The sequence below is a fragment of the Bubalus kerabau genome, chromosome 11, assembly GCF_029407905.1.
Source record: "Bubalus kerabau isolate K-KA32 ecotype Philippines breed swamp buffalo chromosome 11, PCC_UOA_SB_1v2, whole genome shotgun sequence".
Taxonomy (NCBI): domain Eukaryota; kingdom Metazoa; phylum Chordata; class Mammalia; order Artiodactyla; family Bovidae; genus Bubalus; species Bubalus kerabau.
In genome coordinates, this window is record NC_073634.1 from 16463390 (window position 1) to 16479210 (window position 15821).

General features: G+C 46.1%; 1 protein-coding gene across 1 annotated transcript; it reads right to left on the reverse strand.

The window, feature by feature from the left end:
- Positions 1-383: 383 nt before the first annotated feature.
- ANKRD53 (ankyrin repeat domain 53) lies at positions 384-5593 on the reverse strand. The gene is made up of 6 exons (XM_055539274.1): positions 5328-5593; positions 4997-5138; positions 4517-4716; positions 3125-3289; positions 2662-2782; positions 384-1123 (listed from the first exon to the last, which is right to left on the reverse strand). Exons 1-6 carry the CDS (start codon positions 5591-5593, stop codon positions 404-406), a joined length of 1614 nt encoding a protein of 537 aa, XP_055395249.1. The 3' UTR covers positions 384-403.
- Positions 5594-15821: the final 10228 nt, after the last annotated feature.

The following is a 15821-nucleotide window of genomic DNA, read 5'->3' on the forward strand; positions in this document are numbered from 1 at the left end:
TGTTCTGGATCTGGAAATACAGAATGAGGCTTAGAACCTGCAGCAGGAAGGACTTAATATGCACAAGAGGCAGAATTTCGAAGTGGTCCCTCCTCCTGGAATCTTCACCCCTGGTGAGCTGTTTGGGGTGGGAGGGGGAGATGGGGATGCCAAGGTGTCACTTTTCCAATGCCAGGGCCCAGAGCAGAGGGATCCCCACGGGATACGGCCCTAACTTGGATCTCCTGGGGGAGATTCCTTTGTGGAGAGAAGGGGATCTGGGCTCTGTGGGGGAGGAGGCTGCCAGCCTTGAGCTTGAGGGTGGGCAGCCTGTGGGCACTCCCCCTTCCTCCCCAACCACACAGAATCACCACACCTCAGCCTTCACTGCGCAGTCTCCAGTGGAGAGGCTACCAAAGTAAGTTTAAGGGAGGGGTGGTTTAGGGGAAGGCAGAGCGGGGAGTCCTTGATGGGCTCGCACAGCCGCCAGGAAGGCCTCGTCGAATGTCTCTCGCAGGTTCATGCTCAGCGTGTCGGTCCAGAAGCTGCTGTCACCCAAGTGCCGCTTCCGGGGCACCTCTTCCATAGCGACAGAGCAGAAGTCCTGGGGCACCTTCATTCTGTAGGGCCGCACCAAAGGGTACAGCTCGCGGATTACCACTTCGAAAGGCAGCCGGGGCACAGGCGCCACCTGGCTGCCGGCCACCGTGCGCAGGTGCGCGCCACCGTGCCCGTCGGACCTCACCTCCACGAAGCAGCGGAAGTCGCGCTCTGGCCTGGGGTCGGGATGCACGCCCAGGCGGACGCCCTGTGGGTAGCCGATCTGGGCGGTGGGGGACCTGGCGGGATTGCTGCTAAGATTCCACACCTTGGGCCGCCTGATCGTGGGCGGCTTGTAGGTGGGCGCAGACATCACCAAGGGCAGATTGGGCTGCTGTATCTGTTGCAGGCGTGCCTCCGGGGAGGGGTGGAAGCTCGAGGGAGGCCACAGTACCCCGTCCTTGCAGGTCTTGGAGAGGGCAGTGGCCCGGGGCGGAGCACGGGGCTCTCGCTGAACGCTGGGTATTAGGGACTGGTCTTGGAGTAGCAACTTGTGATGGAGCCACTTCTTGAAGTCAGCTTCTCTCAGAATTTGGTGCTCCTTCTGCAACATCAGAAGGCACAAGATACTTCTGGACAGCTGCTCCCCCTGTGTTTCTGTGAAAGCAGGCCCTGTGGCTGTAGCCCTGGAAACCTCAGGTCTAATTGAGCAGATACCTTGCTGCCCTTTGCAAGCCCAGAGTCTGATGAGAGAAACCCCTGCCTTGTGGGAGCCCTTGTTCTGATGAGGAAAATACTGCCTGGAGGGGCCCCTGGCTCATGCGACAGAGAGCCTTTCCCACAGGGGAGACCTCCAATCAGATGGAGACTCGGCCTCTGCCCTAGGTGAGGTCTCTAGCTTGAGTGGGGAGACCCAATCCCTGCCCTATGGAAATGCTTGAGACTCCTGCATCCCCCATAAAGGCGTTCCCAGCCTGCCTTAAAAGTTTCTGGTTTGATGGGGGGCAAAGGCAAATGAGTGGTACAAACTTATCCTTGACCCTGGAAGGAAAGAGCAGAAAAGTCTGGAAGGCCAGCAACTGGATGGAGCACATCTGAGCAGGCTTCTTGGAAGTGGAGGCCTTGAGCAGTCAGGGTAGGGAGAGAGACAGTTGGCTGGTGCTCCAGACTGGATGGCGATGCTCTCTGTCCCTCCTTCAACTAGAGCTGACCCTTCAGCTTGTCACAGAACCACCCCTTCCTCCCTCCCTGTCTCAGTTCCCAGACTGTTGCTAAGCAGTCAGGTGGTTTGGAGACTGACCCAGCTCCAGAGGTAGGCCTCCCGATTAGGCTAAGCCAATCATCATAATTCCATCAGCCTTGCCCCAGACTTCAGTCAGTCAGCACATGGCTTTCCTTGAGCTCTAGGGATTGGAACAAGAATGCACAGGTGATCCAGTTGAGGCCAACAAGAGATAAGGAGAAATCTTCAAGGGGCTTCGGGGAAATTTTAGAGACACAGGAACAGATGGGCTTTGCCTCCTCTGGATACACACGTGACTGTGAGAACTGGGTGAACTAACAGAGGGTATGACAGAGAGGAATGCAGCTGGAACAGAGCTGAAATACCAGACTTTGGCAGCCCCAAAGCCCTCCCCACCCCTGGATCCACTTAGGAGTCCCAGCATCTTCTTTTGGAGTTTCCTGGTTCTTGCATTCTGTGTACCTATACCTAGCATTAAAATCCTTTACTCTCCTTTTCTGCCCCAGTCAAGGTCTGGCATTGATCTGGGCCCCTGCCAAGTTTCTAGCTTGTCAGCCTCCAGCTCACATCTGATTCCTCGTCTGTTCTGAATTTGCACTTCCTGACATACACCATACTCTCATGGGCTCCCATGCCCCTCCACAGGGCTGTCTGTTCCCTCTACCAGGTCAGCTCTTCCCTGATTGTTCATATAGCCAACTGCCGCCCACCTATATAGACTCCTCAGCATTATCCCTCTGGCACGCACCCTCCTGGAGCTCCCTCCTCAGAGGAGGGGGGAGTCTCTTTCTGGATGGGACCACTTCTAGCCACTCTTCTAACTAACCACACATGGGAGTCATGCTCACACACTTGGGTCACAGCTGATGCCCAGCGCCCCTGCCCGCCCTACCCCTTACTTGATACTCAGTCAGGTAGTCCTCCTCCATGAGGGCCAGCTGGTCCTTGAGCCTCTTCAGTTTCCTCATCTCATGGGCAAAGTCCTTCTTGTCCCGTTTCCACATGGCATCTTTCAGGAACCTGGTGCCAAGGCAGGGGTGTGTCATTCCTTCAGCTTCACCCTGGGCTGGGAAGACTGGCTGCTGCTGAGGGCCTGGGTGAGGGTAGGGGGAGCCACCAGAGATGAGGTGAGCAAGATGGACCATCCCCCGTCTGGCTAATTACTTCCCTGGCAGTGAGAAAGGAAAGTGATCACCATCTTTCAGCTGAAGGGCTAGGACCTCGAGGTAATGCTAAACCCCAGGGGTAGGGCCCTGTGGAGAGCCCCAGGAATAACATCCTGGAGAGGGTTCTCCGCAGACTCATCCTTGGGTGAGGGCCCTGGGGAAGGGTGGCAGATGGGGGTAGTTCTCACACCCTCACCGGGCACAGACTCGGTGGTTCCATATTTTGCAGTAGTCAATGGGCTTGCAGCCTGTGGCATCTTGTGCGTGGACATTGGCACCTTTCTGCACCAGGACTTTGACACAGCTCAGCAGGCCTTCGCGGGCTGCCAGATGCAGAGGTGTGGAGCCATTGCACGTCTGACTGGAGGGCCCCGCCAGGGAGAAGAGAGGAGAAAGGAAGGATGAAGGGCATCAGATGGGCAAACCAGCTCCTAGGTCTGCTGTGCCACTAGTCCACTGGGTGACCCTGGCACGTCCTTTCTCTCTGTACCTCAGTTTCAACTGTTGAAGGAGGGTTTGGATTGAGTGAACAGCTAAAGTCTGATTATGGAGTATGTGACCATGAGGACCTACCAAAAGGAGAGCTGGGTTGGCTGGAGTGCAGAGACCATGAACCTCATCTCCTCTTTAACCACCCAGGCCTCCTCCCCCTTCCCCACGCCTGGCCATGGCCCACAAGGCCTGCGTGACCAGGGCCCTCTTCCTCCCCAACTTCGTCTTCTGACTTTGCTCCATTCTCTCCCAACATGGCCTTTGCACCTCTGCCTGGAATAATTTTCCCTGGCTCTTCACCTGGCCGGCTCCTCTCAGTCCTCTCCTTAGAGGTAACTGCCCATTCCCAAATAGGTCTTCTTGTCCCCTTTACTCACAGCTCCATCACCCTTCATAACTGCTTACCACACTGTCATTTTGTTCATTTGTTTGCTAGTTGACTGGCCATTCCTACATTAGTATGTCAGCTTTAGGAGGGCAGGGACCATGGCTGTTACATTCACCGTATTCCTCAATTCTGGCCCAGTGCTCAGCACATTAGATGCTGGATAAATATTTTGAATGAATGCAGTCTCCTCTAAGCCATGCATTCACTTTCTCAATTATCACAGTAGCCTCATATGATAGGCATTGTCATCTACCCAAATTTCAGTTGAAGACACTGAGGCAGTAGTTCCTAAACTCTGCTGCCAAATGAAAAACAGCTGGGGCTCTTTTGCACTTTCAAAGCCCGGGCCACATCCCAGGCCAATTAAATGACAGACTCCTTTGGATTGAAACACAGGCATTGGTATTTTTGAAGCTCCCCAGGTGATTCCAGTGTACAGACAGGTTTGGGAACCAGAGCACTGAGACTTAGGCTTGAGTGATTTGCCTGAGGTTTTTCTGTCTGCTGGCAGGTAGCAAAACTGGGACATTAAGTAGGTCTGCCCTCTTTCAAAGCCTCTCAGCCACTACCATGTGACTGCTTCATGTGGGAACAAGTTCCTGGTACCCCACAGCTCCTCTCCCTCTCCTCCTTGAATCTTCCTGCCTGGAAGTGGGGTTCTTATCTGCCCAGCCTGCCAGCCCCTCTCCCCACACAGGCTGGACTCACGTGTTGAGGGCCGCCCCTTGCTTAATCAGATAGTGAATGCAGGCGAGGGCCATGGTCTTGTTGTCACCATGGATGACAAGGTGCAGAGGTGTCTGGCCATTGTTGGTGGGCAGGTTTACGGGAAACTTGTACTCCTCCACCAAGACCTGCAGGCATGCAAGCTTGCCGCTCTGGGCTGCAAAGTGGATGGCAGTGAAACCCTGCGGGGGCCAGAGGAGACAGGAAGTGGTTGAGCAGGACTGGGCCGGGGGTCCCACAACCTAACCTAGAGAGGATTTCTTAGGATTACCCTCGCCTCTTCTCAGTGCTCCCGGGAATCCCACGGTTCCCTTCCCATTCCCTTATCTCGCTTCCCCAAAATTGCCCTCCAGACGGTAGGAAAGTGAATTAGAGTCACTCCTTGCCAGGTAACCACTGTGTGCGAGCTCTTTGTAGGGTGGAGAAGACTTCGGTTGCTGCCCCTGCACTCCAAGGCCTTACCTTGTCATCGGCCAGGATTTCGCCACGATGCCGGTTTAAACAGAACCGCAACCATTCCAGGTTGCCCAATGAGGCCGCGAACAGTTCGTAGTAGCTTCCTCCCATCGCTCTCTGGTCCCACTCCTCGGCTAGACTCATGGAACTGGAGCCGGAGTGGGGAGGAAGGTGGGCGTGAGCCTAGAGGCCGGCCCTGGGCAGGGCGCGCCGGGCGGCAGGGCAATGGGGGAGTGACAGTCGTCGGGGGCCCCGGGCACCTCTTGGGAGGTCAGTCCGGCCAGGCCTGAGCCCTCCCCTCCCCGCCCAGACGCCCGCACATCACGCCCGCGCCCACCTGCGCCGCCGGACCGCCGACTCTTTGCGGGTGGTTGAGCCCTTCTTTGCTAGTTGCAGGTGTACGTCCCCGGAGAGGTACCGCCGCCTGATGGGTGCCGCCTCCGCCCACCTGGCGAAGTGCCAGCTGGCGCTACGGGCGGAGGCCGGCAGGCACTCCCGGACTAGGGTCGTGGTGGAGGGGCGGGAACTTCGCGCCTCCCTGGCCGGGTCACCGACCAGTTGGTTACCCCACCCCACGGCCCACGCGTCCTGGAGACTCGGCATCTCAACACCCCACACGGAAAGACGAGTTAGCTTTTGTTTCTGATTATAAAACTAATAAGTGCTGATTGTAACAAAACAAAACAGAAGGGCAATGAAGATATTAAAAATCACAACCCCATTACCCACAGAAATCATGATCTATTTCGCTATGTGTATGCATATTCCTGCCTCTTTTCATTCAGCCTTGTACCATGAACTAGCTTCCGTTGTCAGTCCACATACTAAACGTGAATTATGACGCAACCATAGCCCGGCATCATAATGGATGCGCTGCCATTTCACTTGTGATATCAGGGGCTTTCGGGTGGCCCAGTGGTAAAGAATCTGCCAGCAATGCAGGAGACTTAAGAGACGCAAGTTCGATCCCTCGGTCAGGAAGATCCCCTGGAGGAGGGCATGGAAGCCCTCTCCAGTATTCTTGCCTGAAGAATTCCATGGACAGAGGAGCCTGGCAGGCTACAGCGCAAGGTTGCAAAGAGTCGGACATGACAGAAGCGACTTAGCACGCACCCTCAGAGAAGGCAATGGCAACCCACTCCAGTACTCCTGCCTGGGAAATCCCATGGACGGAGGAGCCTGGTAGGCTACAGTCCACGGGGTCTCAAGAGACGGACACGACTGAGCGACTTCACTTTCACTTTTCACTTTCATGCACTGGAGAAGGAAATGGCAACCCACTCCAGTATTCTTGCCTGGAGAATCCCAGGGATGGGAACCTGGTGGGCTGCCGTCTATGGGGTCACACAGAGTCAGAAACGACTGATGTGACTTAGCAGCAGCAGCAGCACGCACCCTGGGTATCCAGTTGTAGCTGCGGGGGCAAACACTCCCATCAAGGGGAGAAAGGAAGCCGGAAAGACACGCCCTCAGGAGGTAGGAGAGAGAATGCCTGCATCTTGAGACCAGATTTAGAGAAAAGCAGGAATCTGAATGCCTATCACATTGTGGGGGTGGAGATGAGTCTGTGCCAGACAGGAACTCCAGAGAGCAGGTCATGTCTCTTCACCAGATTTCCAAGTTGTGTGCCCATTGTCTTATCTGTTCTCCCAAGTACTCCCAGGGAATGGGCCAAATTTGAATGAATCCTTTGCTTCCGTTCAAAGCAGTTCCAAAGGATCAGCAGACTGTAGCTGATCTGGTGTTCTCACCTATCCACTGCATGTCTCAGAGACTGGAGGTTACATGAAGCTTTCAGTACCAGGGAGATGGTTTAATCAGGGTAGCACCTGAGTATCCTGCTTAATTTTAATGATCCCATAAGGGATCTAAAATGCAATTCCAATATCTCTTGCACTGCTGAGAGCTGGAGTGAATTTATCTTAAATCCCTATGCCTGGCTTTCACTTCTGGAATGGGGCACTCTGTTGACCCATTGTCCTACTATAATCGGTGAAGATTATTTTACAAACCAATTGTCAAAGTCTCTGACATTTTCCTAAGGGCATACAGCAAATAAAGAAATTTATTCAAGAAAATCTACTCAATCTCAGCCAGAACAGTGAGAGTCTGTAGCACTTAAGCAGCAACCTGCTCCTTCCCTCTTCTCTACCCATCTCAAAGTAATGCTTGAAGCTCTGATCCAGGTGGGTATGGCCAAGAGGATGGGTCTCCTTTTCCTCTCAGCTCCCAGTCGAGATAGAGGATATCTCACTGAAAGAAGCATGCTGCTAGCATCTCACCAGTGCCTCCTTTCCCTGCTCCAAGTGGTGGAGGCTAAATTCCTGGTGAGTATAGCCGAGACTGGGGCTCCCTTCCTCCACCCGGCTCTCACTGATGGGACAAAGGCTTGACTTCAGGCATGGCAGGCTAAGAATATTAATCTCTTTGTCCCAGCCTGCATGCTCATGGGGCAGATGTTCTGTGTTGGGAGAGAATTGCAGGTAACCCAAATATCCATGGACAGAATGAAAGGCTACCACCACGGCCCAGAACCCTGCACATGAAGCCAGATGTTATTCTAGGAGACGAACCACTTTCCTTGCCCTCAGTTCTACAACAGAGACTCAGAGATTATGCCCAATCCACAAAAACTGAGAACTCTGAAGCTCTTCCCTAACTCACTGACTTAAGGGAATTCCCTGGCTGTCCAGTGGTTAGGGCTCCATGCTTCCACAGCAGGGGGCATGAGTTCCATCCCTGGTTGGAACTAAGATCTGGCAAGCATCACAGTGCAGCCAAAAAAAAAAAAAATCATGAACTTTATTTGAAACAGAACATGGGGACATTCAAACTTAAGAGTGCTCTGAAAGCAATGGAGATTTGGGTGGTAAGCAATTTAAAACAAGCTGTAGGCCAGCTAGTTTACCAGAGAGAATGAGGGAAAAGGAAAGCCTAGAAGAGCCCTCATGGGGTCAGAACAAACCTCAAAGACTGGCTTTAAAAACTACCTCCACAAAGGCACCCAAGTTTAATTGAATCAGACCCTAGAGTAATGTATGCCCTAGAGCAACGAACAGAGCAATAAGCCGACAATTAGTGGAGCCTAAAAGTTGGGTATGATGCCAGCAGAGGCAGCCAGTTTAACAGAGAGCTCAGGGAAAGAGACAGTCTCAGCGAGTTCTGCTATAACTACTGCCATCCTAGAGTTACTGTGCATATATCCAGGGCTGCATCCTCTGAGCAGCATATCAGAGGCTTCACAAAGAGGAGGAAAATACCAAAATAATCCACCCAAGTCACTAAAGGAATAAGCAAGCAAACAGCAACAAACAAACCTTGGGGAGTAAGTGAGTGAGTGAGTGAAAGTCGCTCAGTCAGGTCTGATTCTTTGTGACCCCCATGGACTGTGGCTTGCCAGGCTCCTCTGTCCATGGAATTCTCCGGGCAAGAATACTGGAGTGGGTAGCCATTCCCTTCTCCAGGGGATCTTCCTGACCCAGGGATCAAACCTGGGTCTCCTGCATTGCAGGCAGATTCTTTACTATCTGAGCCACCAGGGAAGGGGCGAGAAAATCAGTATCCAGAGTTGCTACAATATATTACTTTAGAAGTCCAGTTCCAACAAAAAATTATGAGACATACAAATAAACAAAAAGTAGGGGGAAAAAGCATACAACAGAAATTGTCTGTGAAAGGACACAGATATCAGATATAACAAACCAAGATTTCAAAGCAGTTATCAGTATCTTCAAAGAACTAAAGGAAGCCATACTAAAAAGTAAAAGTAAGTATGCTAACGTCTCATCAAAAAAGGAATATCAGAAAAGAGAAATTATTTTAAAAAATGAAAATCCTGAAATTGAACAATAACTGAAATGAAAAATTTACTAGAAATTCTCAAGAGTAGATCTGAACTCACAGAAGAAATAATCAGCAAACTTGAAGATAAGCAGTAGAGATTATGCAATTCCAAGAACAGAGATAAAAGAGAGGGAAGAAAAGTCCTCAAAAATATACATATATATATGGGACATCATTATGCACACCAACATACACATAATGGGAGTACCAGGAAGAAAAGTGAGAGAAAGGAGCAGAAAAAAATACTTGAAGAAGTAATGGTTGAAAAAGATTAATCGACACATTTAAGAAGCTCAATAAATTGAAAGTAGGAAAACATAAAGAGATTCGCCCAGGCAATCATGCTAAAAATTCTGAAGATGTGAAGAAAATTTTGAAAGCAACAAAGAGAAAAGTGACTCACCACATACAAGGGGATCCCACAAAGATAAGCAACTCACTTCCCATCCAAAATAATAAGGTCAAAACAGTGAGATGACATATGCAAATACTAAAAGAGAAAAACTATCAACCAAGAATCTTATATCCAGCAAAACCATCTTTAAAAATGACGACAAAATAAAGACATTGCTTACCCTGTTGTTGCAACTAGAGAAAGGCTAGTGCAGCAACAAAGACCCAGTCCAGCCAAAGATAAATAAATAAATAAATATTTTTAAAAAAGGAATTGTATAAAACAATATATAATTGTATTGTTGGGCCTATAACAAATAGAACAATAACAATAATAACAACACAAAGTAGGTAGATGGGAACAAAGCTGTATGGAGTAAGAAAATAAGTAAGATTTTTAACTTGAATCCACAGAGATTCAAGAGAATCTTGAATGAAGGGAACCAGAAATGGTAAATTAGAAAACAAGTATAACAAAATCTGTAAATATATACTGTTCTCAGCTTCTTTAAAGGACATAAAATTACATAATGCAATAGTTAACAATGCATATATAATATATATATAAATTGTAATATGTATAATAATATTACAAGGAAGTGGGAGAAAAAGAGAGATATATAGGATATACAGGATATAGGGGATATCCAGTATCTCCTTGAAATTAAATTAATATAAGTCTTAGATTCTGCTAAGACGAGATGTATATGATGAGTCCTAGAAAAAACACTAAGAAAATAAAAAACAAAAGTTTAAAACATCAACAGAATTAAAAATGCTATGCTACAAAAAATTCACTTATTGTAAAAGGAAACATTAAAGGAGGAATAGGGAAGCAATAACAACAAAAAAGACTTGACACATACAAAAGTAAAATGGCAAATGTACATGCTAACATGTCAGAAATAATATTCAATGTGAAAGGATTTAATAATCCAATCAAAAGACAGAAATGATCAAATGGAATAAACATCAAGATCCAACTGCCTACAGGAAGTATACTTTGAATTCAAAGATACAAATAGGTGGAATGTAAAAGGAGAAAAGGAAAGAAAAAGTTGTATTTTGCAAGCAGCAACCATAAGAAAGCTGGAGTGGTTCTACTAGTATCAGACAAAATAGACTTTAACACAAAAAACTAGCGCTAAAGAGGGACAATTCATAATGATAACAGGATCAGTCCGTCAGAAAGATATACCAGGTATGCAGATATGTAGTTAACAACACAGCCCCCAAAATATGAAGCAACAACTGGCAGAACTGAAAGAAGAAATGTATAGTGTAATAGTAGTAGCTGGGTGGAGAAGGCTATGGCACCCCACTCCAGTACTCTTGCCTGGAAAATCCCATGGATGGAGGAGCCTGGTGGGCTGCAGTCCATGGGGTCGCTAAGAGTCAGACACGACTGAGCGACTTCCCTTTCACTTTTCACTTTCATGCACTGGAGAAGGAAATGGCAACCCACTCCAGTGTTCTTGCCTGGAGAATCCCAGGGACGGGGGTGCCTGGTGGGCTGCCGTCTATGGGGTCGCACAGAGCCGGACACGACTGAAGTGACTTAGCAGCAGCAGCAGTAATTGGGAGCTTCAACACCCTGCTTTCAATAACGAAGAGAACAAGGAGACAGAGTGCAACCAGGAAACAAGACTTGAACAGCATTGTAAATCAAGGGCTCAGCAGACATCTATAGCATCTCCATCCAAAACAGCAGAATACACATTCCTCTCATGCACATGGAACATAAGCCTCAATAAACTTAAATAAATTTAAATTATACAATTGTGTGTTCTTTGACACACAGGAATGAAATTAGCCATCAATAACAGAAAGTTAAGAAATTCACAAATATATGAAAATTAAGAAACAAACTTCCAAATAACAAATGAGTCAAAGAATAAGCCAGAAGGGAAATTACTTTGAATGAATAAAAACAAAGGCACAGCATACCAAGACTTACTGGATGCAGCTAAAGCAGTGCTAACTGGACTTTTTATAGCTGTAAATGCCTGGGTTAAAAAAGGAGAAAGATCTCAGATAAATCTAAAATTCCACCTTAACAATGGAAAAAAAAGAGCAAACTAAACCCAGAGCAAGTAGAGAAAAGAAAGATTAGAGTAGAAATTAATAGAATAGAGAATGGAAAACAATGGATAAAATATAAAAACTAAAAGATGATTCTTTGAAAAGATCAACAAGACTGGCAAATCTTTACTAGACTGACCAAGAGAAAAAGAGTGAAGAATTAAATTACTAAAACAGGAATTAAAGAGGGGTCATTATTACAATCCTAACAGAAACGAAAAGGATTACAAGGGAATACTACGACCAGTCATTTTCCAACAATTTATATAGCTTAGATGAAATGGGCAAATTATTCTTTGTAAAAGATTTTTTAAATTAAAAAAATAAATTTCTTCTTGGCTACACCATGCAGCTTGTGGGATCTTAGTTCCCTGACCAGAGACTGAACTCTGGCCCTTTGCAGTGAGAGCATGGAGTCCTAACCACTGGACTGCCAGGAAATTCCATGAAGTGGACAGTTTCTTAGGACAAAAAGTACCAAAATGGACTCAGGAAGAAATGAAAAATATAAATAGAACTATAACAAGTAAAGCGATTCAGTTAGGAATAACAAACTTTAAAAAACTTAAAAAAAACCTTAAAAAGAAAATTCCTAGTTTAGACTTTGGGTGAATCTACCAAACATTTAAAGATGAATTATTACCAATTACTTATAAACTCTCCCAAAAGTAAAAAATAAAAGATCAAGGAATTCCAACTCATTCTATGAAGTTGTGTGTGTGTGTGCACTCGGTCACTTGCTGTTGCTGCTGCTGTTGCTAAGTCTCTTCAGTCGTGTCCGACTCTGTGCGACCCCACAGACGGCAGCCCACCAGGCTCCCCCGTCCCTGGGATTCTCCAGGCAAGAACACTGGAGTGGGTTGCCATTTCCTTCTCGGTCACTTAATTGTGTCTAATTCTGTCGCCCTCATGGACTATAGACAACAGGCTCCTCTAACCATGGGACTTCTTAGACAAGAATACTGAAGTGGGTTGCCATTTCCTACTCCAGGGGATCTTCCTGACCCAGGGATCAAATCTGAGTCTCTTGCATCACCTGCATTGGTAGGAGGATTCTTTACTCCTGCACCATGAGGTTAGTATTACCCTTATACCAAAATCAGACAAAACATCACAAGGAAAAAAAAATCCTACAGACCAATAACTCTTGTGAATAAGCAAAAATTCTCTACAAAACACTACCAAACAGAATCTCAGTTCAGTTCAGTGCAGTTCAGTCACTCAGTTGTGTCTGACTCTTTGCGACCCCACGAATCGCAGCACGCCAGGCTTCCCTGTCCATCACCAACTCCTGGAGTCCACCCAAACCCATGTCCATTGAGTTGGTGATGCCATCCAGCCATCTCATCCTCTGTTGTCCCCTTCTTCTCCTGCCCCCAATCCCTCCCAGCATCAGGGTCTTTTCCAATGAGTCAACTCTTCACATGAGGTGGCCAAAGTATTGGAGTTTCAGCTTCAGCATCAGTCCTTCCAATGAACATCCAGGACTGATCTCCTAGTAATATGTAAAAAAGACTGTACACCATAACAAAGTGGAATTTATCCTAGGAAAGCAACTTTGGTTTAACATCTGAAAATCAATTAATGTAATTTATCATATCAATCGAATAAAAGACAAAGCCCATGATCATCTCAACAGACCAGAAAGAACATTTAACACTGCTTCCCCGGTGGCCCAGTGATTAAGAATCTGCCTGTCAGTGGGTAAGGGACAAAGGTTCAATCCTTGGTCTGAGAAGATCCAACATGCTTTGGGGCAACTAGGCTAACTTCTGAGCCTGCACCCTGGAGCCTGTGAACCACAGCGAAGGAGGCCAGCATGCCTAGAGGCCGTTCCCCACAGCAACAGGAGCTACCACAGTGAGAAACCTGTGCTCTGCGACTACAGGAAGCCCATACGCAGCGACCAAGACCCAGCCCAGCCATAATAAACACATAAGCCTTTAAAGAGTGTAACAAACTGTTAACAAAATTCCACACCTCTTCTAGATAAAGTACTCAACAAACTTGGAGCAGAAAGAAATTCCCCAACCTGATAGAGTATCTGTGTAAAATCCACAGCCAACATTAGACTTAATGGTGAAAGATTGATTTCTCTTTAAGATCTGGAACAAGACAGTGATGTCTGCTCTTGCCTCTTCTAGCCAACATTGTATTGAAGTATTATAGCCAGGGAAACGAGGCAAGGAAGTAAAATAAAAGGCATCCATTCAAAAGAAAGAAGTAACACTATCTCTACTAAGATGATATGATCTTGCATATTGAAAATCTTAAGGAACTTGGTCCTGGCAAAAGGATGGACATACAGATCTATGGGATAGATCTGGAATCCAGGGGAGAAAAAACCCTCGCATTGTCAATTGATTTTTTAAGAAAGTGCCAAGAAAATTCAATGGAGGTGAGAAAAGTCTTTTCAACCGGTGGTGCTGGGGCAACTGAATATCCACATGCAAAAGAGTAAAACTTGACCCCTGGTACCCTCTTTGTACCATGACAAAAACTAACTTAAAGTGAAGGAAGATATAAATGGAAGAGCTAAAACCACAAAGCTTAAGGGCATAAGCTTTGTGCCCTTAGATTAGACAACAGGTTCTTAGATATGACATCAAAAGAAACAAACAATCTGGATATTATAAATTAAAATCCTCTGTGCTTCAAAAGATGCCATCAAAAAAGTGAAAGACAATCTACAGAACAAGAGAAAATATTTACAAATTACTGATTAAAGACTTGTGTCCAGAAAATATAAAAAACTCTTAGAATTCAACAATAAAAAGACAAAAAACAGGAACCTTCATTTTAAAATGGGCAAAACATCTGAACACACATTTCTCCTGAGAAAATATACAAACAGCCAACAGCACACGAAAAAATAATATGCTCAGTATCATTGGCCATCAGGGAAATGCAAATCAAAATCAAAAATGAGATGTCATTTCATGCCCACTAGGATGGCTATTGTGTCAAAAAGACACAATAACTGCACAGCTACATACAAAAGAATCAAACTGGACTCACACCACATAAAAAAAATAAACTTTAGGTGGGTTAAAGACTTAAATGTAAGACCTGAAACTATTAAACTCCTGGAAGAAAACATAGGCAGTATGCTCTAGGACATCAATTTTAGCAATATTCTCCTCGGGCAAGGGACACAAAATCAAAAATAAACAAACTGGGTCTGCATGAATCTAAAGAGCTTAACACGAAAGATTGCTTTGAATGAGAGAAAATATTTGAAAATGATAAATCTGATAAGGAGTTAATATGCAAAATATACAAAAACTCATACAACTCAACATTAAAAAAAAGACATTTTCCCCTGATTAAAAAATGCTGTGTAGAGCACCTGAATAGACATTTTCCCAAAGACGACAGATGGTCAACGGACACGTGGAAAGATGCTCACAGCACTAGATATCAGAGAAATGTGAATCAAACCCACAGTGAGAACTCACCTACAGCTGTCAGAATGACTAATTTCAAAAAGACTAAAAATAACAAGTATTGGTGAGGATGTGGAGAAAAGGGAACGCTCATGTGCTATTGGTGGGAATGTAAATTGGTGCAGTCAGTATGAGAAACGGTTCAGAGATTCCTCTGAACATTAAAAACAGAACTACCATGCAATCCAACAATTCTACTTCTGGGTATTTTTCTGAAGATGACAAAAACACTAACTCAAAAAGATATGTGCAACCTTATGTTCATTATTTACAGTCGCCAAGATATGAAAGTAACCTAAGTGTCCATTGATAGATGGATACAGGTATGGTATATACATATGTAGACACAATGGAATGTTACTCAGCTATAAAAAAATAAATCTTGCCACAACATGGATGGATCTAGAAGGTATTACACTAAGTGAACCGTCAGAGAAAGACAAACCGTGCATGATTTCCCTTATATATAAAATCTGAAAAAACAAACAAGAAAACAGAAACAGACTAACAGATACAGAAAACAAACCGGTGGTTGCCAGGGGGGAGTAGGGGAAGATGAGCAAAATAAATGAGGAGATTGAGAAGTACAAGCTTCCAGATGAAATAAACAAGTCACGGAGATGCAATGCACAGCATAGGAAATATAGCCAATACTATTGTTATAACTGTATATGGTGACAGATGGTAGCTACACCTTCATGGTGATTATTTTGTAATGTATAAAAAATCGAGTCATTAGATTGTACAACTGAACCTAATATAATATTCAAAGTTAATCATACTTCAATTTAAAAAAGAGAAAAACAAATAACTGTTGAGGACTTCCCTGGTGGTCCAGTGGATAAGAACCCACCTGCCAATGCACGGGGACGTGGGTTCAGTCCCCAGTCTGGGAAGATCCCACATGCTGTGGTGCAGTTAAGCCTGTGCACTGCAACTGCTGAGCCCGCGCTCCGGAGCCCGCAAGCTGCAACTACACAAGCCCTCAAACCTAGAGCCTGTGCTCCGCTACAAGAGAAGTGAAGTGCAAGTCACTTAGTCATGTCCAAGTCTTTGTGACCCCAAGG